The 26526-nt window shown below is 40.3% G+C and overlaps 1 protein-coding gene across 19 annotated transcripts in view; it reads right to left on the minus strand.

Moving 5' to 3' along the window:
• Positions 1-17210, minus strand: part of SEPTIN11 (septin 11) — a 156904-nt gene extending 139694 nt beyond the window's left edge. For all 19 annotated transcript variants that reach the window (XR_016312540.1, XR_016312539.1, XR_016312531.1 and 16 more), the window contains exon 1: positions 17061-17210. Coding sequence is in view for 10 of the 19 variants with exons in the window: in XM_089676105.1 (XP_089532231.1) it covers positions 17061-17087 (27 nt within the window). In the remaining 9 variants the exon portion in view is untranslated. The remainder of the gene's footprint in view (positions 1-17060) is intronic.
• Positions 17211-26526: the final 9316 nt, after the last annotated feature.

Below are 26526 nucleotides of genomic sequence, written 5' to 3' on the forward strand. Positions count from 1 at the left end.
CAATGCCAGCGTCAGATGCAGGGGTGTAAAGTATGCCACCACTAGACTACAGCAGTGGAAACATGTTCTCTGGAGTGACAAATCACGGTTTTCTGTCTGGCAATCTGGTGGACGTGCCTTGGTTTAGAGGTTGCAGTACTTGCTTGACTGCATTGTGCCAAGTATAAAGTTTGTTAGAGGGGGGATTATGGTGTGGGGTTGTTTTTCAGGGGTTGGGTTTGGCCCCTTAGTTCCAGTGAAGGGAACTCTTAAGGCGTCAGCGTACCAAAATATTTTGGACAATTTCATGCTCCCAATTTTGTGAGAACAGTTTGGGAATGGCCCCTTCCTGTTCCAACATGACTGCTCACTAGTAAGCAAGGTCCATAAAGACATGAATCCTGACCTCAACCCATCAGAACACCTTTGGGATGAATTAGAGTAAAGACTGCAAGCCAGGCCTTCCTGTCTGACATCAGTGCCTGACCTCACAAATGCACTTCTGGAAGAATGGTCAAACATCCCCATAGACACACTCCTCAACCTTTTGGACAGCCTTCCCAGGAGAGTTGAAGCTGTTATATGCAAAGGGTGGGTCAACGCAATATTGAACCCTAAAGACTAAGACTGGGATACTATTAAATTTCATGTCATGTGCGCATAAAGGCAGTCCGACCAATACTTTTGACAATACAGTGTGCGTGTGTATATATATATACATATATATATATATATATATATATATATACACACACACACACATACACGTGACGCACACACAGTACTATGCAATAGTTGTGAACAGAGCAGCCCCGAATCTCTTCTTTTTGGGTCCCCCCCCAACGGTCCTGGCTCCTCTTCCTATGGGGGCGCTCAAGCAGGCTCGGTTCCGAGCCACACTCTGTGTGCTCATTCACACACGGAGCTCAGCTCAGTCCTGCGACCCCCCATGTATTAAAGTAAAAAACCTTGAGCCTTTACAAACACTTTAATTTACGGAATTTTTTCCACACCAGCCTAAGACTTCTGCACAGGATATACACAGACACTGTATAATCAAATGACTAAAGCCTGGTACACATGAGCCGAATATCAGCCCATGTACAGCGCCTGTCTGGCTTATGTATAATGGGCATCCAAGCACTGACCAGCGTGCTCTGGTTGAGGAAGGGGGGGGGGGGTAGTCCCCCTGTCAGAACATAATAGCTCAATGGGGAGATCGTTGTGCTAACATTACATAGTTCGTGCAGTGTAGTGCAGTGAGACTCCTCAGTTTTTTTGTTTTCATTTCAGCCCACTGCCTGTGCGGACCTATAAATAAATATATCATTAGAATGATCATCAGCATTACCACATACCTGGGAGCTGAAATAAATTAATTTTTTTAACAAATGTAGATAAACATATGTAGAACCCTTAAGAAAACATGGGATGAAAATGAAAGGAAAAAATACAGAGCTATACACACATGCCAGTCATCATGTATCATTTCCAAAGGAAGGAACAACCAGTTGTTGAGGGTGTGTTGCATTACATCAGCAACAACATACCAGTCAAGCCCTGTAACTCTTCCTGTCATTGACAAAAAAAGTATTGTCCAGATAATTAAAATAGTTAAAAAAATGACATATCTTGCTGCTTCAATATACTGCGCGTATACATATACAATTATAAATGATAGGGAGGTAAAAGGTGACATTCATACAATTCTTTGAGTGCTAAAATCCCAAATAAATAAGTGTCCATTAAGTACTAATGATAAAGGGACTTTATTGTGTAGCACTCAAATTTATAAATTTATAGCCCACACATGAAAAAAATTCTATTTTAAAGTGGTAGTAAACTACAGGTAAGCTTATAATATTCATTTTACCTTCAGGTAATCTTTATCTCCTAAACGTGCACTGATTAGGAGATATTCGTGGGTTTTTTTTTTTGTTTCCTTTAATTTTTTCTTAGAGCCAGCGCATGCGCTCTGAAGGAAAGGCATACCCATTTTTTCCTGCCGTTTACTACCGCTGTAATATTACCATAACACATCACATATTTGAATATGCAATGACACAAAAGATTAAAAACCACAAATGATGCCCAAAAGCAAGGAGATACATAAAGTCATGGTAAAAAATATTGGCACCCCTGCATTTCTGTCAGACAATGCACCACTTCGCTAAGAAAACACAATTGCACATGTTTAGGTATTCTCATGTTTATTTCTTTTGTTTTTATTGGCATGACAAAAAAGTGAAGGATAAAAAAAAAAGTCAAATCTGACACATTCTACACAAAATACAAAAAATGGACTGGACAAAATTATTGGCACCCTCAATGTGTTTGGTAGCACACCACTTGGAAAAAAATACCTGAAATCAATCACTTCCTGTGACCATCAATGAGTTTCTTACACCACTGGAATTTTGAACCACTCTCCTTTCTCCAAGATCTGCAGTTCTCTCAAATTGGAAAGGTTCCTTTTCCAAACTGCTGTTTTGTGCTCTATGGGATTGAGTTCTGGACTCATTGATGGTCAGTTCAGTACTCTACAGCACTTTGTCTGAAACCATTTCTGGATGCTTTTTGACATGTGCTTTGGGTCATTGTCCTGCTGTAAGACCCATGACCTCTGACGGAGACCCAACTTTCTGACACTGGACCCTACATTGCACCCCAGAATTCTTTGGTAGGCTTCAGATTTTATAATGCTGCCATGGGGAGGTGCCATAAAGAGGCAGAGAAACAGCATTACACTGATCTTCCCAGTGATTAGCTGTGCAGGGGGACATGTCAGCACAAGTCTGGCAAATGGATTATAGGCAGGCTGTGCTCCCAAGCAGAATGCAAAGAGGAAAACTGACCATTCTGGGAAGGATGTGCTTCCATGCCCTGGTGTGGTCAGTTTGCAATAGGAAAGCAAAGGGACTGGCAGGATAACCAGGTATCCAAGGAGCAGGGCCCTCCTAACCCTCTTGTATTGAACTGTATTGTTGCTGTATTGTGTCCTGTTATATTGTAAAGCGCTGAGCAAACTGTTGGCGCTATATAAATCCTGTGTAATAATAACAACATATCAGAAATAACACCCCCTTCTATTTAAATTTTTACTTTTTAACTACAGTATGTACTTAAAGTAGAACTATAGGCAACATTTTTTTTTCCATTTTGGATAGACCAAGGGAGGGTTATAACTCGTCAGGTTTTTTTTCGCCATCTGTGTCCCATTGCAGAGATTTCCCTCCACTTTCTGTTCTATTGCCAAAACAAGAAGTCAGAAGAAATCCCTGCAAATTAAGGGGATTCCTTGGGGACCCCAGGCCATCAGAACTAGTGTCACCATTGGAAGATTTCCGCTCTATTACGTTTCTGGGTACAACGCAAAATTTGGGATTTTCTTTTACTCTCAATGATAATGGTAAACAGGGTATATAGAGAGCAGGAATTTCTCTAACAAGGGCACAGACAGCAAATAAAAACTGGCAGGCATCCTAATCCCTATCCAAAACAAACAAAAAAAAAAAGTTTTGCCTTTAGTTATACTTAAAGCTAAATGTAATAATAAACGTTTCCCCCACAGATCTTAGATCAGCAGACAGCAGTTTCCAGGTATACACACTTAGAACATCATAGGACAAAGTCAAGTTGCACAAGAACATAACTCCTCCCAGGGGGACAACTAAACAATGCTCCTGTAACAAGCCATAACAGTAGAGGAAACATGCAAAGGGGAAGGAGAGGAAAAACAGGAGAATGGAGATGTAAATCCAAAATAAAGGAAATGTAAATCCTGAATTAACTGCCCCATGGCTAAACAGCAATGTTTTACAGCTTTAGGACTATAGACTTTGTCATTGTAGGGATGAAACTGCTGCCTCTACTAGTCAGCCATCCAGGAGTAGACTGAAAGCCTGTCTAATGTCTCATGACTTATAAGTCCTGCAGCCACCTCCATCCCAAAATGTACACCAAACGTCATGCCAACACCATACCTGGGGTGTCTCCGCTCCAACACACAAACACATGTACCTTAGGGCACCTGTCATGTCACACATGGTGAAAACACATCGGGAAAGCAACAGAAGACTCCAAACAAATGGCTGCTAATCTTGCCTCAAAATGACTTCCCCCAGGCTGTTTAAGATGGCGGGGATCTGCGCCAGTTTTCTATACGGAAAACTGCTGCATTCTCTCTGTTGATTAGGTGCAGACCCTGAGCCAGTTTCTATTTTAGTCTGAAATATAAATGGGCGCAGGTAGACCTGAAACAGGTCTACCTCTTAGTTCATGTGGCGCCCACCACTCCCGACAGTTTACTGCACCATTATAATGGCGATCTAAAGGCAATACTAGTGTAACCCTCTAAAACATCGTGTGGCATTTTTTTTCAAGAACTCTCAACTACACCACTGTGCAAAATTGTGTAGGTAGGGTTTTTCTCCAAAAGTAAACATTGTTTGTTAACAGCAAGTCTCACATTTTTTGCAGTGAAATATGCAGCTATCACCACTGTGCAGTGTGGAGGAATCTGTGCTGCATACATCAACTTTGTTCTGCTGCATGCATTCTGTGGATCTGTGCTTTCCCCCACCAGATTTTATTTCAGGTACTTATATAGCACTGTCAATTTATGCAGTGCTTTACATATATATATTGTACATTCACATCAGTTCCTAACCCTCAAGGGGTGTACAATCTAAGGTCCCTAACTCACATCCATACATACACATACTAGGGCCAATTTAGACAGGATCCAATTAACCTACCAGCATGTCTTTGGAGTGTGGGAGGAAACCAGAGCACCCAGAGGAAACCCACGCAAGCACAGGGAGAACATGCAAACTCCATGCAGGAGGCACCATGCTCGGGAACCAAACCCATGACCCATTTACTGCAAGGCAGACGTGCTAACCACCAAGCCACTGTGCTGCCTGATCAGATCATCAGTAATTTGGGAGTAGCTCTGATACGAGGAAGCAAAGGCCTGCCTCTACCAAAATAGCTGCCCCCACACACAGATACAGCGCATAACAAAGCGTTGAAAAATCAGTAATGGGAAAAGATCAGCTGCAGATAGACCATGGCCAATACTGGTAACTAGTCCTTTGTTCTCTACTTGTTTATACAGCTTACACAGTTCAGGTCCTCTTAAAAGCAAAATAAATTTGCAGGACCATGTAAAATTTATGCAAATATATTATAGAAAAAATATTAGACACTTGCTGACGTCTGTAGTAACTGACTAAAATGAGATTTCAAAAACCAAACAAGTAGAATATTTAGCTGTCAGCAAAATGTACTGCGCTATTTAGGGAGATGAAAGCAAGGTTTTATGTGAATTCAGATATCTGCACAGATCTATGACAGATGAGGTGGGTGGGAGACAGGATGTAACCAAGCAGAACTCTCCCTTTTGGGTGAAGTTCCACTTTAAGAACTGTTAAAGTCATGTCAATGTGCATGATAGCATCACCTCTGTTGGCCTGAGGCAGGGCCAACGGAGGTGACGCCATCACGCACAGCAATGCCCAGAAGTGGGCTACTGCCCAATACGAATGGAGGATTGATGCTCTGTTATATATCTTATGCGATCTAGCCAGTATGGCTTTTACATATGCAAATTGAATGAGCGTGATTTCGCATGCATTCCACGACACACAGTAGCATGAACCAAGCCTTGGACAGGGGTGCCTCGTGACTGAAAATACTTTTCAAGGGTACCCCAACTGGAAAAAGGTTGAGAAACACTGATTTAGACCACAGGCTCCATGGAAAAAAACAATCTATGTTTATGGCCAGCTTTAGTCTGAGAACAGTCAACTGCTGTGCGCTGTTGGATGTAGATCATGGTTTACTATACTTTATTACCCTACACATTGCTCCATTAAAGAGGTGCAGCAGGTAAACAGTTATTATTTTAGATGCTGCTACATGCCAAATAATGTTGCACATTCCCATCAATGTAATAACAAATACTGTCTTTAAATTGGATATGAGCAATACCAGATGAGTCTCAGAGTGTGGTAAACAACTTGAAGAACAAGAAAAGTCAATTTATTCCTATCATTTTTACATAAATTAATGTAAAAGTACAAAAACTGGTGTCTTACAATTTATTAATCTGCAAAACAATTTATAATTTACACTAACAGATAAACAGAGAATGTACAATATTTTATATATTTTGAATATACAGTACTGTGTAAAAGTTATCGGCAGTTGGGAAAAAAATGTAAATTAAGAATGTTTTCAGAAATAGAAGTGCTAAAGTGTTACTAAACTCGGGACCCTGCACTCACTATATCTGGTCTCCCACAGTACACACAACATGGAAATGCAATTATTTTAGTAAATATAAACTGCTAAATACCTTTTCTCATCAGCAGTTAGAGCAGTCTTGTGACTTCCATCAGTGTCCAGCAGAGCACTGGTTAAAGCTTGTAAGAGGAATTTTAATTCTCCCCTATGAGGCTGCAGGACCCCTGACCTTCTGTCTGGACAGTGCCGATTGGCCCTGTGCTGATCACATGCACTCTCCCAAGAAAAAAACTCTCTAGCAATACACACCAAACTGAGCACGTGCAGCTCGCTCCCAAGGCTCTGTTCTCTCAGGAGATGGTTTGGGCATAGTAGAAGGGGAAGATCAGAGAAGACAAACATCCTTTTTACACAACGTGGAGGATTAACCCCATAGATTCCACAGTGAGTATAACAAGCATGCTTTATCGCATATACAGACTGATTTTACTGTTGTGGGTTTAGTAATTCTTTAATATTTTATTTTTATCAATTAAATTTGAACTTAAATAAACTGAAAGAAACCCAAATCAATATTTGGTGTGACCACCTTTTGCCTTCAAAACAGCATTAATTCTTCAATTCATCTAGGTACACTCGCACACAGTTTTTAAAGGTTTTTCCAAACATCTTGGAGAACTAACCACAGATCTTATGTAGATGTAGGCTGTCTCAAATCCATCAGTCTCTTCATGTATTCCCAGACAGACTCGATGTTGAGATCAGGGCTTTGTGGAGGCCAAACCACCACTTCCAGGGCTCCTTGTTGTTCTTTATGCTGAAGATTGTTGACAGTGGCTGTCAGTTTTGGGGTCTTTTCCTGCTGCAGAATAAATTTGGGGCCAATCCAATGCCTCACTGATGTTATGGCATGATGGATAATGCCATAATATAGCTCCAAAGGAACCTCCACCATGCTTCACTGATGCCTGCAGACACTCACTGTACCGCTCTCCAGCCCATCGCAAACTAGCTTTTGTTACAGCTAAATAATTAAAATTTTGACTCATCAATCCAGAGAACCTTCTGCCATTTTTCTGCACCCCATTTCCTATGTTTTCATGCATAGGACATAGGAACAAGCCTAAGCGACTCAACTATGCACAGAAACATAGCAAATGGGGAGCAAAAAAATTGAAGCATGTGCTCTAGACTGATGAGTCAAAATCTGAATTATTTTGCTGTCGCTGGAGGCAGTTTGTTCACAAAGGGCTGGAGAGCGGTACAATAATGAGTGTCCCCAGGCAACAGTGAATCATGGTAGAAGTTCCTTCCAAGTCTGGGGTTAGTTCTCTAGATGTTTTGGGTTCCTTCAAAAACTGTGTGCTATGTACCTAGAAGAATTGATGCCAACTTGAAGCAAAGGGTGGTCACACCAAATATTGATTTGCATTTCTATTCTGTTCATTTACTTTCCATTTTGTGAATTGATGAAACTATGAAGACTTTTATTTTTATTCCTAATTTTGCAGCATTTTTCATAACTGCCTATAACTTTTGCACAGTACTGTGTGTAAATGTGATTCTGAACATTTTATTATAAAGCACTTTTTCTGTTCATATCTGATGCTCATTCCATAAACAGCCTTGCAATAATGGTTAAGCTTTGCTGCTCCTCTTAAATGCATGCAAGTCCATAGACATACAACAGACTTTTACTAAATGTAAAGTAATTCATAGAAACTTTTAAAGTTAGAGAGATTCATTCAACAATGCTGTTGCACTGATATACTGCACATACAGTACAGGAAAACATTTATAAAATCTTTCTAGAAAACACACTCAAGAAAATATGGCACAGCATATGTAGATTTGTAAGCATCATGAAAACAATTATTTCAGATGCTTTAATGCAAGCATACTCTCACTGAAAAAAAACATACTTGTTTCCTGTTTATAACACAAAGGATATGACATGTTGGAGCTTAACTCAAAATGTCAAAGTTTAAGAAAAAGCGCAATTTGTATACGTTAACTGTTATTTGCTTGAAGAAGTTATTTTTAAGCCACATGCACATGGGTGCATGAGGCCTCTCAGGAAGTCTATATTGTCTGGCATACATACGTTTAAAGTAGAACTCCACCTAAAATCAATCAATCATACTACAAATACACCATCCTTTTGTTATCTTATTGTTTACAGCATAATTGTAGGGTTCACCCTCTATTCAGAATTTGAACCACTTGCCTACAGAGCACTTATACCCCCTTTCTGCCCAGGCCAATTTCCAGCTTTCAACGCTGTCACACTTGACAATTGCGCGGTCATGCAACACTGTGCCCATATGAAATTTGTATCATTTTTTTGAGACGGATAAAGCTTTCTTTTGGGTTTTTCATTTTTTGCTAAACAAACCAAAAACTACTGAAAATTAAAAAGAAAAACATTTTTCTTAGTTTTTGTTATAAAATTTTGTAAATAAGTGATTTTTCTCCTTCACTGATGTGCGCTAATGAGGCTGCAGTGATGGGCACGGATAGGCTGCACTGATAGGTGGCACTGATGGGCATTGACAGGCATCACTGATGGGCACTGAAAGGCAGCACTCATATATGGCACTGATAGGTGACACTGAAAGGCAGCTCAGATGGGCACTGATATGTGGCATTGATGTCCACTGGTAGGCACTGATGTGGCACTGATAGGTGGCGTTGATGGACACTGACAGCTGGCACTGCTGGGGCTACACTGATCATCAGGGCACTGATCTTCAGTGCGTTGATGATCAGAGTACATGTCTTCTCTGAGGGATGCCGATTACCGCCTCTCCACTCCTCACGAGCTGTCAGTGTGACAGCTCATGAGGAGAGAAATACCGTTAACTGGCATTTCCCTATTTACATGCAATCAGCTGTGATTGGACACAGCTGATCACATGACCAAGACAACATCTTTGGCTCTTTCCATTGATCGGTGATCTGCTGTGTCCGAGGGACACAGCGCACCACCAATCGCCGTGCTGCGCGCCCCCGCTGTTAGAATGGGAGCACGTCATATGACGTCCTCCCAGAATGAGAGAACTGCCTTGCACCCATCATTACCTTATATGGTGGGTGGGAGGTGGTTAAATTACCAATCCTGCCAGTGCTTACTGTGATACCAGCTTACTTCCTATACAGGGCCATGAACAGTAATGTAGCATCACTGAATTAGAAGTTCCATTGTCTGTCTCCTATGTGTTTCCACATTCGTTTCACCAAGTGACGGCACTGTACCTGTGCCCAGCTCCCAGTCCACTCTCAAACATATACGCAGTGCCTTCACTATAGCACTCTTTTCCCATCTCCAATAAGCTCCACCCAGAGGGAGAGAACAGATTGTGCTACCTGCAGTCATGCGACCATAGCAAAATAGTGATTAGAAAATAGTGATTATATTAAAATGTTACTAAACCCACAACAGTAAAATCAGTCTGTATATGCAGTAAAGCATGCTTGTTATACTCACTGTGGATTCATAGGGGTTAATCCTCTGCATTGTGTAAAGAGGCTGTTTGGTACAGTTTGGTGTGTATTGCTAGAGCTTTTTTTTTCTTGGGAGAGTGCATGTGATCAGCACAGGGCCAATCCGTACTGTCCAGACAGAGGCTCAGGGGTTCTACATCCTCCTACAGCAGAAAGAAAACTCCTCCTACAAGCTTTAACTAATGCTCTGCTGAAGTCACAAAACTGCTCTAACTGCTGATGAGAAAGTATTTAGCAGTTTTTATTTGCTAAAATAATTGTATTTCCATGTTCTGTGTACTGTGGGAGACCAGATATAGTGAATGCAGGGTCCTGGGTTTAGTAACACTTTACAAATTAACACTGGAATGTTTATTTAATTAAAAAAAAAAAACTGAATTGCTGCAAAGAGTTTCAAATTCTTCACCCTCAATTATCTTTGTGTGCAAATCCTTACCATCCACTTTAACCGCTTTCCCGCCGCCCTATAGCTTTTTTTTCCTGCCCAGTGCCATTAGTACAGTGTCAGTGCTTTTTTTTTTTAGCACTGATCACTGTATTGGTGTCACTGGGGATTGTCAGTGACACCAAGTCAGTTCCCCCCAGTGTCAGATTGTCCGCCACAGTCCCGCTAAAAGTCACTGATCGCCGCCATTACTAGTAGAAAAAAAAAAAAATTCCAGTATCTATACCACCGTTTGTAAACACTATAACTTTCACATAAACCAATTCATTTACACATATTGGGATTTGTTTTTTTAAGCAAAGACATGTAGCAGAATACATTTTGGCCTAAATTTATGACAAAATTTAAATTTTTTTTACTAGACATGTTTAATAGCAAGAAGTCAAAAATATAGTTTTTTTTTCAAAATTGTCAGTCTTTTTTTTTATAGCGCAAAAAAAAAAAAAAGCACAAGCGATCAAATACCACCAAAACAAAGCTCAATTCATGGGGGAAAAAAGGATGTAAATTTAATTTGGGTTCAGTGTTGCATGACCGCGCAATCATCAGTTAAAGTAACGCAGCGCCGTAAAGCAAAAAAATGGCCTGGTCAAGAAGGGGGGTAAAGCCTCAGGAGGGCAAGTGGTTAAAGTGGAATTCCAGACTATAAATATCTAATCTTAAAGTGCTTGTAAAGTCTTGAATTAAATTTTTTCAAAATAGACAGATTTATACTTACCTGCTCCTTCCTATTGTGGCAAACCTGCGCAGTTTATCCTGAGCCACACTCTGTTCATTGACACAGACACAAAGCGGTTCAGCCCCACCCTGTCCATCAGGAGATTTGACTGACATCAGCAGGAGCCAATAACTCCAGCTGCTCTCAGCAAAGCCTGTAAGAGTGGAGAGAGCCACTACAGGCGGGCACAGAACTGGATCAAGTGTAAGTATTGGGCGGGGGGGCGGTACTTCTCCTATTCTAACTACCCCTGTAGAAGAAAGATGTATATACCTATTCTCAGGGCACTCCTGTCCAGTCACATGATTGGCTCCCAGGTGACTGAATGAAAATTTCCAAACATGCCCATCAAGGCGAGTAGCCATAGATGGGTCAAAATTTGACCAGTACATGCTGAACCAACCAACTCTCCATCCCTCTATGGACACATATAGCCCTGGTTCACACTGATGCAGTTTTGGATGCGTTTTGAATTGCATGAAATGAAGAAAAAAAAAAACAAATTCTATGGAAGTCATTCACATCTATGCATTCCACACGCAGTGTGTTTTTAAAAAAAAAAGGATCCTGTGTGACTTTGGAGTGGTGTGATCTGATTTTGAGGTACATAGAGTTCAATGTAAATCACATGTAAAATATTTATTTGTTCACATCACATGCAATTCCAGTGTATTTTTGCCAAGTCTCCAAGTCTCCTGTGTTACTAAGAAGAGTAAGAGAAAGACACCTATTCATTCAAAACTGCAAGTGCATGACAATCGCAGGAAAAATTGGTACCCAAGCTGAATCGCACTTGAAAACTGAAGGAATTTGCACCGCTTCAGTGTGAAACTAGCCTGTTACACATACTTTCTTAGGCCCCAATTACACTACGCATTATACTAATGCAACATGTCATTCTTTAAAGATTGTGTAAACCCAACATTCCATATTCCTGATATGTGTCTGCTGTACCATGTACTTGTCCAAAAAAGTATCCTGTTCTCTTTTTATTGCTTCCTGTGTGCCAAATCCTTGATGTTCCTGTCAGTCTCTCTGCTTTCCTATTAAAGTGATAGTAAACCTTGTTTTTTCAAAAATTGTGGACCGATGCTGCATCCACCTAGGTAAGTATAAATGGGGGGGGAAAAAAGCCCTACTTTGCTTTTAAGCTGGTCATAGAGGAGTCTTTTTACCCCTTCAACCAGAGGGTTGAATTGAAAAAAAAAAAAATATTACTGGCTTCCCCCACCAACACACTTGATCTGGATGAGGGAATCCTTCCCACTGAGGTATTGTACTGTGACAGAGGGGATACTTCCCCACCATCAGAATACGCTGATCAGTACTGCCAGCTATAGCTGGGGGGGGGGGCTGATCAAGTGGGGAGAATCTAACAAGCTGGTTGCACAGAGGTCAATCTACTGATCGACTTCTGTACAACCTGCCTGGCCATACACAGACTGAAATTCGGCCAGTCCCTGCTTTACCAATTACTTATTTATTACATCCTTTGGGAATTTATCATGAAGAGTTTTTCAAGCGTAGTATTTATATAGATGGAAAGAAGACAATCATTTCATCTACAGATCTGCACACCAGCACACACAAACCCACACAGCTCAGATAGCCAGACTGTATTCAGAAAGGAAATGATAACTGTTTGTCCAAGGGCTGGATGAGGGGGGGAAACAGAGCGGGATGGGGTGAGGCCTCTCCATCCGGCCACTGTAGCCAACAAAGAGATGCCTTCAGATCTTATATTGTAACCTCTAACACCTCCTCTGGCTGGAACGCTACAAGCATGCAACTGGCTTAACACATGCCAAAACACAAGAGCACCTTTTTGTTTTGGCTTATCATACCAGATCCTTAAATCAAATAAAAAAAAGAATACAGCCAAGAGGATCCAAGACAGAACCACACCCTTTCTTTAAAGCATCAAAACCTCAGTTTTGTGATAACAGGAAAAGCAAAGCAGACAGCATCTAAATATTGCTTACATCAATTTACAAACAAGATAAACTAACTAACTAGTTTAACTAGTCTGATCCTCTGTAATGACCTATTAGACTGCTCACTGTGCTTTAAAAAATCACTAAACTACCTTTGATGCACACAATAAACAATTAAACACATTGGATTGACAGAAGACAAATACTAACTTTAATATACGGTTAATCAGATCATCACTGTATCCATTTTTAGGCAGCAGACTCAGTCCTACATGTGGGGCCGCCCTCCTATCCTCTTGTTTTAAATTGAAATGTAACTGAGCTGTCTTTATTTTATAAAATGCTGTGCAAACTGTTGGCACTTTAAAAATCCTGTATTAAAGTAATAATAATAAATTATACAATATTCATCATGAGTAGCAGAACTGCAAAAATGAATTATTTTGCTGGATTTAAATGCAGTACCTTTATTTTCTCTTAAAATGGTAGATGCATTGTAAAGTGAGCCCCAGGCTGCAAGATTACCATTAAATTCAATAGTGCCTGTTTACGCCTGAGAGCTGAGTTACTAGAAAAGAATATGAGCTTCTTTGAGGCAGAGTTGCGCATTTTTGGTCTTTATGGACTGTAATAGGAAAATGCAAACTTTTCAGGCTATTTCATGCATCTGCTCCTAGACCCCAAAACCACACATGCAAGCACACACATAAAAAACAAAACTCAGAAACCATAAATAAAAAAAAGCATTCCAAAAACAGTTCAAGTTCAAGTGTGAGTTCAAAGAGGGCCGTGGCCTAAAAGGTGGCCACAAAAGGAAAAAAAATGTGAACATTTCTCCATCCACACTAAACAATGCGGATGAACAAATCTACCGAGCTTTTATGTTATAACTGCAAATATCCGAACACCGGCTGCATCTGAGTGGATGCTATCACTGTTCAGCCAACAATTTCCCTGCACAGCTCCTTTGATTTTTTTAAACTGAAACTTCTCAGACGAGAGGTGCCATCAGGACCACTCATGCAGCCAAATTTGGCCAGTTCATCAGGAACAGACTGAACCTACATAATATATGGCCAGCTTAAAGGTGAGTGTGCACATGCACTTGTGCTTTGCGTCTTGACATGGAATTGGGAAGCCTTTCTGCAAGATTTAGAAGGCAGTGTTTCAGTTTTGAATAGACACATACAGCAGTGGCAGATATTATGGCAAGTAGGAGCTTTGATGTGTTCTGAACTGGGTCCAAACCCATGTGGAAGCTGTTGCTGTACTGGGCCAACCATAAGTGGCTGAGGCATTCTCAACCCGCACCTGCATGTATATAAGCCCCCTTGTATACGTGCTGCAGTGTGGTGGGGAAAGCCTTGGTCACTTATGGTTGTCTCTGTGCGACAACTTCCTGCCAAGTTGGTTCATAGTAGGCTCTGAACATGCCAGAGCTCATCCCCAATAGTAAAGATATATACAAGGTAGTGCTGCCCCAGGTCAATCCACAAACCATAGACCTCACACTCTGAGTGTGTTCTGGCCCAGTTCACACACACCTGTGCTTGAGGTAAACAGAAAGGTTCTGGAGACCACACAAACACTAAAATCTAGCTTTATTGATTATGCAAAAATAAAGCAGCATAAAAACACAAAAGCTGACAGAGAGAAAAGGTTCACACATTTCGTGTTCATCTTAGTGCTTCATCATGATTAGGTGCTAAGGTAAATGCGAAACACGTCAACCTCTTCTCCCCCACTGTGTCTTTTTTTGTTGTTTCGTGCTGCTTTATTTTTCTATTATCTATATACATTTTATAGTGTGGCTATCCATATCCTGTTTATCCCAATAGTAATGATGTTTCCAAGGACAGAGAGAGTGTGCATACGTATTGTACATAACCATAAAGGAAACTTTCACTGGGATCAATACAAAGACGGATCGGCCAATCACGTTCTCTAACCCCTTCCTGCCCGATGTCCTTTTAAATAGTTCTCAATGCCAGGGGTGGGAAGAATTGGTGATCACCACTGTCACAGTGGTTATATGGTCAGAAGCTGGATCTGTCATCTACTGATCTTTACTCCAGACCGAGAGCGGTCTTTGATAGTTCGGTCCTTGTGCCGGGAGTGTGACATCAGCACCTAAACATCAGTTGCCCAGTGACCCAAAATGAAGAATGAGGGTCGGTTCAGCACCTAGACATCAGTTGCACAGTGACCCAAAATGAAGCCTGAGGGTCAGTTCAGCACCTAGACATCAGTTGCCCAGTGACCCAAAATGAAACCTGAGGGTCGGTTCAGCACCTAAACATCAGTTGCCCAGTGACCCAAAATGAAGCCTGAGGGTCGGTTCAGCACCTAAACATCAGTTGCACAGTGACCCAAAATGAAGCCTGAGGGTCGGTCCAGCACCTAGACATCAGTTGCCCAGTGACTCAAAATGAAGCCTGAGGGTCAGTTCAGCACCTAGACATCAGTTGCCCAGTGACTCAAAATGAAGCCTGAGGGTCAGTTCAGCACCTAGACATCAGTTGCACAGTGACCCAAAATGAAGCCTGAGGGAAGGTTCAGCACCTAGACATCAGTTGCCCAGTGTCCCAAAATGAAGCCTGAGGGTCGGTTCAGCACCTAGACATCAGTTGCACAGTGACCCAAAATGAAGCCTGAGGGTCGGTCCAGCACCTAAACATCAGTTGCCCAGTGACCCAAAATGAAGCCTGAGGGAAGGTTCAGCACCTAGACATCAGTTGCCCAGTGTCCCAAAATGAAGCCTGAGGGTCGGTTCAGCACCTAGACATCAGTTGCACAGTGACCCAAAATGAAACCTGAGGGTCGGTTCAGCACCTAGACATCAGTTGCCCAGTGACCCAAAATGAAGCCTGAGGGTCAGTTCACACTATAGAAACGTGTCCAGATACATTCTGGATGCGTTTCTGCATGCACGTTTTTGACATATTCCAGTTTATTTTTTCCCCTCTCTTTTTCTTCAATATAAATAGGGACATGTGCGTTCCCGCTGCGTTTCACCATGTTCCAGTACAATTCTTTGCAGGAAAAATTCAGCCTGTTCTACTTTTTTTCTGCATCTGGAACGCACTGGAACTGCAAGCACTGATGTGAACTATGACACTGACAACCATATAACCTGCTTTCTGTGCATTTTAGATGCAGAAAAAAAGCAACTGAAATGCATGTAGTGTGAACTGGCCCTGAAGCCTACCTCTATGACTAAGCCCCGGTGGCCAAGGTGAAATGCGTCAGCCCGCGATTTTCAGCGCAACACTGGCCATTTAACATCCATACTTCCACTCCAGTTGGGTTAGGAGTGCATCATTCCCCATATTTATAGTATCAGCCGCCCAGTGACATATGTGTGCGGTGTATGGGCGTTAAAGCCCATCCTTTTGCTGCCACACATATGTGTTGGTACGGATGTAAAGGGGTAAGGACATACAAATTCGCAACCAATTTTCAATAAAGTTTTGAAACATGCCCAATGGCCGTGATAGAGTCGGGGAGCGCTGGGTTGTCTTTACGATCACACCCCTGCCTTCAGCCCAATGCATCTTAATGTGATTGGCTATGATCAAGCAATCGGTTGAGCAGCAGCAGAACTTTGGTGGTATGCCCATTGGAGTCCGGGGCAGCTGCCTGTTCTGCCTTCATAACCAATCCATGTAGGGCAAATCACGTTTATTCAATAGGTCTACTGATGACAGATTGCTAGCTCTTGTGCTCAGTCCAGCATTACAAGCTCTCGCACACGTTTTTCTTCCCTCGCCCACGCAGATTTTAGAAAAAAAAAAAAACCCCAGCGTGTGTAAATGAGGCTGTGTGTTGGCAGAGACATGAGGCAGGCTGAAAATCCCTGGCTGTGATGGAGGTGATCCCTGTATCCAGTCTGTAGCCTGTCCATGGTGGGTTAGTAGGAGGCTGGCAGCGCTCAGGTCCTCTCTCCCACAATAGATGGATTATATAACCTCCTCCTACGCCTCTCCTCATCCTCCCATTATAGCGGTCTCCAGACATGGAGGAGACACACACATACACACGGATACAGGCTGCACCGCTGCAACAACACCAAGCACGGCGGGACAAAGAGGAGCGCTATAGACGGTGTCTATCATTTCCCAGGATGGGGACGCCTGAGGAGCCAGTCCGTCCACACAATGGAAGAAGAAGCCCAGCCTGTCCCTCACACATACACACCGCATACAAATGGAGGGAAGAAGCGCCAACTTACAGTCTGCCTGCCCACTGCCACTGCCATGCTGCTGTCCTGGAAGGAGGGAGGGAGCGGAGTGTAGAAGAATGCACAGCACCCGGCACTGACTGCCTCACTGACTGAACCTACTCAGCCACTGCTGGAGGAACATGGCCACCACAGGGGAGGGGGGGAGGATCTCTGCAACTCAGGAAAGGGGGGTGGGGAGTTCACACACAAATACATTCTCGGCGGATAAGAACAAAAAAAAAGCCCTGACCGCATACTACAGTGATTGGGTTAAAGAAATAGCATCCATTGACATCAATTCCGGAGCTCGGCCTGACGTACACTGGGGGAGGGGGGCCTCAGTGTGTGTTTGAGTCCCCCTCATGAGACAATGGTACGGCCCGAGTGCCTGAAGAATAGTTTGGAGTGTATGGCTCGTGTAGTTGATGGGAGCCCTGTGTGGTATCTGTGTAGAAGAACTGACACACTTCTTACCTCACAACTTCATACATTTTATCCCACAGTGTTCAGTCACAAACAATTCATACATTCCAAGGGCTCTTTAGGTGTGCTTTGAAATGTTACATACCGTGGACACCCAATAACACGCCGCGCCTGACGTCCAATAATGTGCAGCGCTGACGCATTTTGCACACAATTGCGTCATGTTAACGCTTTCCAGACGCTGAGTGTGTGTTTTATATGGTTTGGAGTCTTATACTTTATTTCTGCTAGTAACACTTTCTAAATGCACCTTAGACGCACTATAAAGGCCGTAGGGTTGTTTGTGAGGCATTTCTGGTGCTTTTGCAGCACTTTGACGTAAATAGGTGATTTGGGGTGCCGTAAGGGTCCTTTCACACGGGCGTTCCATTTTCTTCATCAGTTCAGTCGCATTTTTTCCAAGAAAAAACAGATCAGTTGACGTCAGTTTTTCATCAGTTTACATCAATTTTTCATCCATTTACATCTGTTTTTCATCCGTTTACATCCATTTTGTTGTCCATTTACTTCTGTTTTCATCTGTTTAAGGGTCCTTTCACACGGGCGTTCCATTTTTTCATCAGTTCAGTCACATTTTTTCCACGTTTACAGTTTACATCAATTTTTCATCCATTTACATCTCTTTTTCATCCGTGTACATCCATTTTTTTGTCCATTTACATCTGTTTTCATCTGTTTAAGGGTCCTTTCACACGGCGTTCCATTTTTTTCAGCAGTTCAGTTACATTTTTTCCAAGAAAAAACAGATCCGTTGAAATCAGTTTTTCCTCAGTTTACATCAATTTATCATCCATTTACATCTGTTTTACATCCATTTTTTGTCCATTTACATCCGTTTAAGCGTCCTTTCACACAGGCGTTCCATTTTTTCATCAGTTCAGTTATATTGTTTCCAAGAATAAACAGATCAGTTGACGTCAGTTTTTCATCAGTTTACATCAATTTTTCATCCATATACATCTGTTTTTCATCCGTTTACATCCATTGTTTTGTCCATTTACGTCTGTTTTCATCTGTTTAAGGGTCCTTTCACACGGGCGTTCCATTTTTTCATCAGTTCAGTCACATTTTTTCCACGTTTACAGTTGACATCAATTTTTCATCCATTTACATCTGTTTTTCATCCGTTTACATCCATTTTTTTGTCCATTTACATCTGTTTTCATCTGTTTAAGGGTCCTTTCACACGGGCGTTCCATTTTTTTCATCAGTTCAGTCACATTTTTTCCAAGAAAAAACAGATCCGTTGACGTCAGTTTTTCATCAGTTTACATCAATTTATCAACCATTTACATCCGTTTTACATCCATTTTTTGTCCATTTACATCCGTTTAAGGGTCCTTTCACACAGGCGTTCCATTTTTTCATCAGTTCAGTTATATTTTTTTCCAAGAAAAAACAGATCAGTTGACGTCAGTTTTTCATCAGTTTACATCAATTTTTCATCCATTTACATCTGTTTTTCATCCGTTTACATCCAATTTGTTGTCCATTTACTTCTGTTTTCATCTGTTTAAGGGTCCTTTCACACGGGCGTTCCATTTTTTCATCAGTTCAGTCACATTTTTTCCACGTTTACAGTTTACATCAATTTTTCATCCATTTACATCTGTTTTTCATCCGTTTACATCCATTTTTTGTCCGTTTACATCTGTTTTCATTCATTTAAGGGTCCTTTCACACGGGCGTTCCATTTTTTGATCAGTTCAGTCACATTTTTTCCAAGAAAAAACAGATCAGTTGACATCAGTTTTTCATCAGTTTACATCAATTTTTCATCCATTCACATCTGTTTTTCATCTGTTTACATCCATTTTTTTGTCCATTTACATCTGTTTTCATTCATTTAAGGGTCCTTTACACGGTCGTTCCATTTTTTCATCAGTTCAGTCACATTTTTTCCACGTTTACAGTTGACATCAATTTTTCATCCATTTACATCTGTTTTTCATCCGTTTACATCCATTTTTTTCCATTTACGTCTGTTTTCATCTGTTTAAGGGTCCTTTCACACGGGCGGTCCATTTTTTTCATCCGTTCAGTCACATTTTTTCCAAGAAAAAACAGATCTGTTGACGTCAGTTTTTCATCAGTTTACATCAATTTATCAACCATTTACATCCGTTTTACATCCATTTTTTGTCCATTTACATCTGTTTAAGGGTCCTTTCACACGGGCGTTCCATTTTTTCAGCAGTTCAGTTACATTTTTTCCAAGAAAAAACAGATCAGTTGACGTCAGTTTTTCATCAGTTTACATCAATTTATCATCCATTTACATCTGTTTTACATCCATTTTTTGTCCATTTACATCCGTTTAAGGGTCCTTTCACATGGGCGTTCCATTTTTTCATCAGTTCAGTTATATTTTTTCCAAGAAAAAAACAGATCAGTTGACGTCAATTTTTCATCAGTTTACATCAATTTTTCATTTATTTACATCTGTTTTTCATCCGTTTACATAAATTTTTTTGTCCGTTTACATCTGTTTTCATTCATTTAAGGGTCCTTTCACACGGGCGTTCCATTTTTTGATCAGTTCAGTCACCTTTTTTCCAAGAAAAAACAGATCACTTGACGTCAGTTTTTCATCAGTTTACATCAATTTTTCATCCATTTACATCTGTTTTTCATCCGTTTACATCCATTTTTTTGTCCATTTACATCTGTTTTCATCTGTTTAAGGGTCCTTTCACACGGGCGTTCCATTTTTTCAGCAGTTCAGTTACATTTTTTCCAAGAAAAAACAGATCAGTTGAGGTCAGTTTTTCATCAGTTTACATCAATTTATCATCCATTTACATCTGTTTTGCATCCATTTTTTGTCCATTTACATCCGTTTAAGGGTCCTTTCACATGGGCGTTCCATTTTTTCATCAGTTCAGTTATATTTTTTCCAAGAAAAAACAGATCAGTTGACGTAAATTTTTCATCAGTTTACATCAATTTTTCATCCATTTACATCTGTTTTTCATCCGTTTACATCCATTTTTTTGTCCGTTTACACTTGTTTTCATTCATTTAAGGGTCCTTTCACACGGGCGTTCCATTTTTTGATCAGTTCAGTCACATTTTTTCCAAGAAAAAACAGATCACTTGACGTCAGTTTTTCATCAGTTTACATCAATTTTTCATCCATTTACATCTGTTTTTCATCCGTTTACATCCATTTTTTTGTCCATTTACATCTGTTTTCATCTGTTTAAGGGTCCTTTCACACGGGCGTTCCATTTTTTTTATCAGTTCAGTCACATTTTTTCCAAGAAAAAACAGATCTGTTGACGTCAGTTTTTCATCAGTTTACATCAATTTATCATCCATTTACATCTGTTTTACATCCATTTTTTGTCCATTTACATCCGTTTAAGGGTCCTTTCACATGGGCGTTCCATTTTTTCATCAGTTCAGTTATATTTTTTCCAAGAAAAAACAGATCAGTTGACGTCAATTTTTCATCAGTTTACATCAATTTTTCATCCATTTACATCTGTTTTTCATCCGTTTACATCCATGTTTTGTCCGTTTACATCTGTTTTCATTCATTTAAGGGTCCTTTCACATGGGCGTTCCATTTTTTGATCAGTTCAGTCACATTTTTTCCAAGAAAAAACAGATCACTTGACGTCAGTTTTTCATCAGTTTACATAAATTTTTCATCCATTTACATCTGTTTTTCATCCGTTTACATCCATTTTTTTGTCCATTTACACCTGTTTTCATCTGTTTAAGGGTCCTTTCACACGGGTGTTCCATTTTTTCAGCAGTTCAGTTACATTTTTTCCAAGAAAAAACAGATCAGTTGACGTCAGTTTTTCATCAGTTTACATCAATTTATCATCCATTTACATCTGTTTTACATCCATTTTTTGTCCATTTACATCCGTTTAAGGGTCCTTTCACATGGGCGTTCCATTTTTTCATCAGTTCAGTTATATTTTTTCCAAGAAAAAACAGATCAGTTGACGTAAATTTTTCATCAGTTTACATCAATTTTTCATCCATTTACATCTGTTTTTCATCCGTTTACATCCATTTTTTTGTCCGTTTACATCTGTTCTCATTCATTTAAGGGTCCTTTCACACGGGCGGTCCATTTTTTGATCAGTTCAGTCACATTTTTTCCAAGAAAAAACAGATCACTTGACGTCAGTTTTTCATCAGTTTACATCAATTTTTCATCCATTTACATCTGTTTTTCATCCGTTTACATCCATTTTTTTGTCCATTTACATCTGTTTTCATCTGTTTAAGGGTCCTTTCACACGGGCGTTCCATTTTTTCAGCAGTTCAGTTACATTTTTTCCAAGAAAAAACAGATCAGTTGACGTCAGTTTTTCATCAGTTTACATCAATTTATCATCCATTTACATCTGTTTTACATCCATTTTTTGTCCATTTACATCCGTTTAAGGGTCCTTTCACATGGGCGTTCCATTTTTTCATCAGTTCAGTTATATTTTTTCCAAGAAAAAACAGATCAGTTGACGTAAATTTTTCATCAGTTTACATCAATTTTTCATCCATTTACATCTGTTTTTCATCCGTTTACATCCATTTTTTTGTCCGTTTACACCTGTTTTCATTCATTTAAGGGTCCTTTCACACGGGCGTTCCATTTTTTGATCAGTTCAGTCACATTTTTTCCAAGAAAAAACAGATCACTTGACGTCAGTTTTTCATCAGTTTACATAAATTTTTCATCCATTTACATCTGTTTTTCATCCGTTTACATCCATTTTTTTGTCCATTTACATCTGTTTTCATCTGTTTAAGGGTCCTTTCACACGGGCGTTCCATTTTTTTTATCAGTTCAGTCACATTTTTTTCAAGAAAAAACAGATCTGTTGACGTCAGTTTTTCATCAGTTTACATCAATTAATCATCCATTTACATCCGTTTTACATCCATTTTTTGTCCATTTACATCTGTTTAAGGGTCCTTTCACACGGGCGTTCCATTTTTTCAGCAGTTCAGTTACATTTTTTCCAAGAAAAAACAGATCAGTTGACGTCAGTTTTTCATCAGTTTACATCAATTTATCATCCATTTACATCTGTTTTACATCCATTTTTTGTCCATTTACATCCGTTTAAGGGTCCTTTCACATGGGCGTTCCATTTTTTCATCAGTTCAGTTATATTTTTTCCAAGAACAAACAGATCAGTTGACATCAATTTTTCATCAGTTTACATCAATTTTTCATCCATTTACATCTGTTTTTCATCCGTTTACATCCATTTATTTGTCCGTTTACATCTGTTTTCATTCATTTAAGGGTCCTTTCACACGGGCGTTCCATTTTTTGATCAGTTCAGTCACATTTTTTCCAAGAAAAAACAGATCACTTGACGTCAGTTTTTCATCAGTTTACATCAATTTTTCATCCATTTACATCTGTTTTTCATCCGTGTACATCCATTTTTTTGTCCATTTACATCTGTTTTCATCTGTTTAAGGGTCCTTTCACACGGCGTTCCATTTTTTCAGCAGTTCAGTTACATTTTTTCCAAGAAAAAACAGATCAGTTGACGTCAGTTTTTCATCAGTTTACATCAATTTATCATCCATTTACATCTGTTTTACATCCATTTTTTGTCCATTTACATCCGTTTAACCATTTCAATACCGTGCAATTTTACAGCTTCCTGCCCAGACCCATTTTCAGCTTTTAGTGCTGTCGCACTTTGAATGACAATTGCACGGTCATGCAACATTGTACCCATATGAAATTTTTATCATTTTTTTCCCACAAATAGAGCTTTCTTTTGGTGGTAATTAATCACCCCTGAGTTCTTTATTTTTTGCACTATGAACGAAAAAAGATCGAAAATTTAGAAAAAAAATAAGATTTTCTTTGTTTTTATTATAAAATTTTGCAAATAAGTAGTTTTTCTTCATAAATTTAGGCAAAAATTTATACTGCTACATACCTTTGGTAAAAAAAAAACAAATCGGTGTATATTATTTAGTCTGTGTGAAAGTTATAAAGTCTACAAGCTATGGCACCAATCATTGCAAATTGATCACACATGAAGCACTGATGGCCTATCTCATTTCTTGAGGCCCTAACATGCTAGGAAAGTACAAATAGCCCCCAAAAGACCCCTTTTTGGAAAATAGACAGTCCAAAGTATTTAGTAAAAGACATGGTGAGTTATTTGAAGTTGTAATTTTTTCCCACAATTCTTTGGAAAATGAATAAATTATTTATTTTTATTTTTTTTCACGCATAATTGCCAAAATAACAAGTTATTTCTCACACCTGGCATAGACATACTTGCAATTGCACCCCAAAATGCATTCTGCTACTCCTTCTGAGTATGGCGATACCACATGTGTGAGACTTTTCTGCAGCTTGGCCACATACAGAGACCCAACATCCAAGTAGCACCTCCATGCATTCTAGGAGCATAAAAGGGGCATAAATTACACATCTAATTGCCTGACTCCCTATCACAGTTTTGAAGGCCCTGGAGCACCAGGACAGTGGAAATACCCACAAAATGACCCCATTTTGGAAAGCAAACATCCCAAGGTATATTCTATCAGGCATAATGAGTCTTTTGAACGGGTTATTTTTTTCCAAATGTTTTTAGAAAATGTTTAAAGAAAAATGAAAACTTTTTTTTTTTCACACAAAGTTGTCAATTTCTAAGATATTTCTAACACACAGCATGTACATACCAAGAATTATGCCCCAAAATGCATTCTGCTACTCCTTCTGAGTATGGCGATACCACATGTGTGAGACTTTTCCGCAGCTTGGCCACATACAGAGACCCAACATCCAAGTAGCACCTCCATGCATTCTAGGAGCATAAAAGGGGCATAAATTACACATCTAATTTCCTGACTCCCTATCACAGTTTTTAAGGCCCTGGAGCACCAGGATGGTAGAAACACCCACAAAATGACCCCATTTTGGAAAGCAAACATCCCAAGGTATGTATCAGGCATAATGAGTTTTTTGAACATGTTATTTTTTTCCACAAGTTTTTAGAAAATGTGGAAAAAAAATGAAATAGTATTTTTTTTTTTACACAAAGTTGTCAATTTATAGGATATTTCTTCTATACTCGAAAATACATTTTACTACTCCTCCTGAACATGACAATACCACAATCTGAAACTTTTTCACAGCTAAAGAAAGGATAAGCAAAAGATTACCTATGGTTTTAGGAGAGCATTGGACCAGGAAGCAGGCAACAGCAACAGGATTCGACCAGGCAGCAGGCAGGAATATAGTGGATAAACAAGCCAGGGTCAGAACAGGCAGCAGGCTGAGATCCAGGTAGAAGGAAGAAACATGGTCCATAAAAAGTCCTAGGTCAGTCCAGGCAGCAGGCAGAGATATGGTCAGCACAGCCAAAATATTGGTCCTAGACAACAGGCAGGAACATGGTCCATAAAAAGTCCTAGGTCTGTACAGGCAGCAAGCAGAGATATGATTAACTTGTGTTGGTTTGTATTGGTCCGTGTAAAGTATTGGTCCAGGCAGCAGGCAGGAACATGGCCCGAAAGTTTTGGGTCAGTACAGGTAGCAAGAGGAGATATGGTCAGCACAGCCAAAGTATTGGTCCAGGCAGCAGACAGGAACATCAGGCTTAGGGCCTTGATCAGGTAGGACTGGGGCACAGGGGTAGAGGCTTCGTCCCACCCAATCTCTTCGAAGCCTCCGGACAACAGACCCTATTCCAGGACTAACAAAACCCGGAGAAAACCAAAAACTGGTTTTTATCTATTCTGAAGCCCCTCACATATGCGAGACCCCTGTGTTATCTTGAATCCCACTACTGCAGTAGCAGGGCAAAAGATCAATCCAAGCAGCAGGCAAAAAACATTGTCGATTTAACAGGCCAAGGTCAGTCCAGGAAAAAGGCATAAACATGGTTGATAATCCAGACGGCAGGCAGAAGCATAGTCGATAAACAAGCCATGGTAAGTTTTGGTGAAAAGCAGAAATGTGGTGTAGAAGCAATTCAGACGGCAAGCAGAGGCATTGTCGGTAAACAGGCCAGGGTCAGTTAAGGTAGAAGGCAGAGGCATGATAAATCATGGCAGTAGGCAAAAGATCAGCACAGATAACAAAAATGGGGAAGTTGTAGGCTGTTGAAAATATGGGGAAATAATATCTTATTAAAGTGTGATAACGTTTGAAGCAGTCTTCGAAGCATAGGCCTGGTTGGGAGGGACATTGGGGACAATGAACACTGGTGTCTTTCCTAATTCCCCTTCTGCTGCATACCTTACATGTTTTTCGACGTCTTCTTCCTGTTTCTGATGGTGGAATTCTCTCAGGGAAATGGCGTTCATGCAGTCTGCTGACACAATTGGAGCGAATGGTTTGTGGTGGAGATCCTTGCTGATAGATTAGGGCAGTGATGACATCTTCAGTGTATTTGAAGAGGTGGCTAGGTCTTTCAGTTGATTTTTGATAGATTATATATGAATTATAAATTGCCATGTGGAAAATGTATATTGCAGATTTTTTGTACCAGTAGAGGGTCTTCCTTGTTGGTAAGTATGGCTGCAGCATGCGATCGTTTAAATCCACCCCCCCCCCCATGAATTGATTATAATTGAAGATGCACTCTGGCTTTTGGACTTCCCCTCGTCTTCTATGAATGTCCACCATGATGTCATTATGGATTGTGGACAGGACATAAACATCTCTCCTATCCCTCCATTTCACGGCCAGCACTTCCTCGTTCCTAACACTTGCAGATTCCCCTCTTTGTAGAGTCGTTCTAATTAAACTTTGTGGGAAGCCCTTCCTGTTTGGTCGGACAGTACCGCAGGCCATTGTTTTTTCAAGGTACAGGTGGCGGAAAAGGGGCAGGCTTGTATAATAATTGTCAAGATAGATGTGATACCCCTTTTGGAGGAGTGGAAAGGCCAGGTCCCAGACAATTTTGCCACTTATGCCAATGTAGGTTGGGCACCCAGGGGGCTGAAGGTGGGAGTCTTTGCCTTCCTACATGCGAAAGGCATG

Source organism: Staurois parvus, unplaced genomic scaffold, assembly GCF_062004578.1.
Source record: "Staurois parvus isolate SC_StPar_1 unplaced genomic scaffold, SC_StPar_1.0 ptg000013l, whole genome shotgun sequence".
Lineage (NCBI taxonomy): Eukaryota > Metazoa > Chordata > Amphibia > Anura > Ranidae > Staurois > Staurois parvus.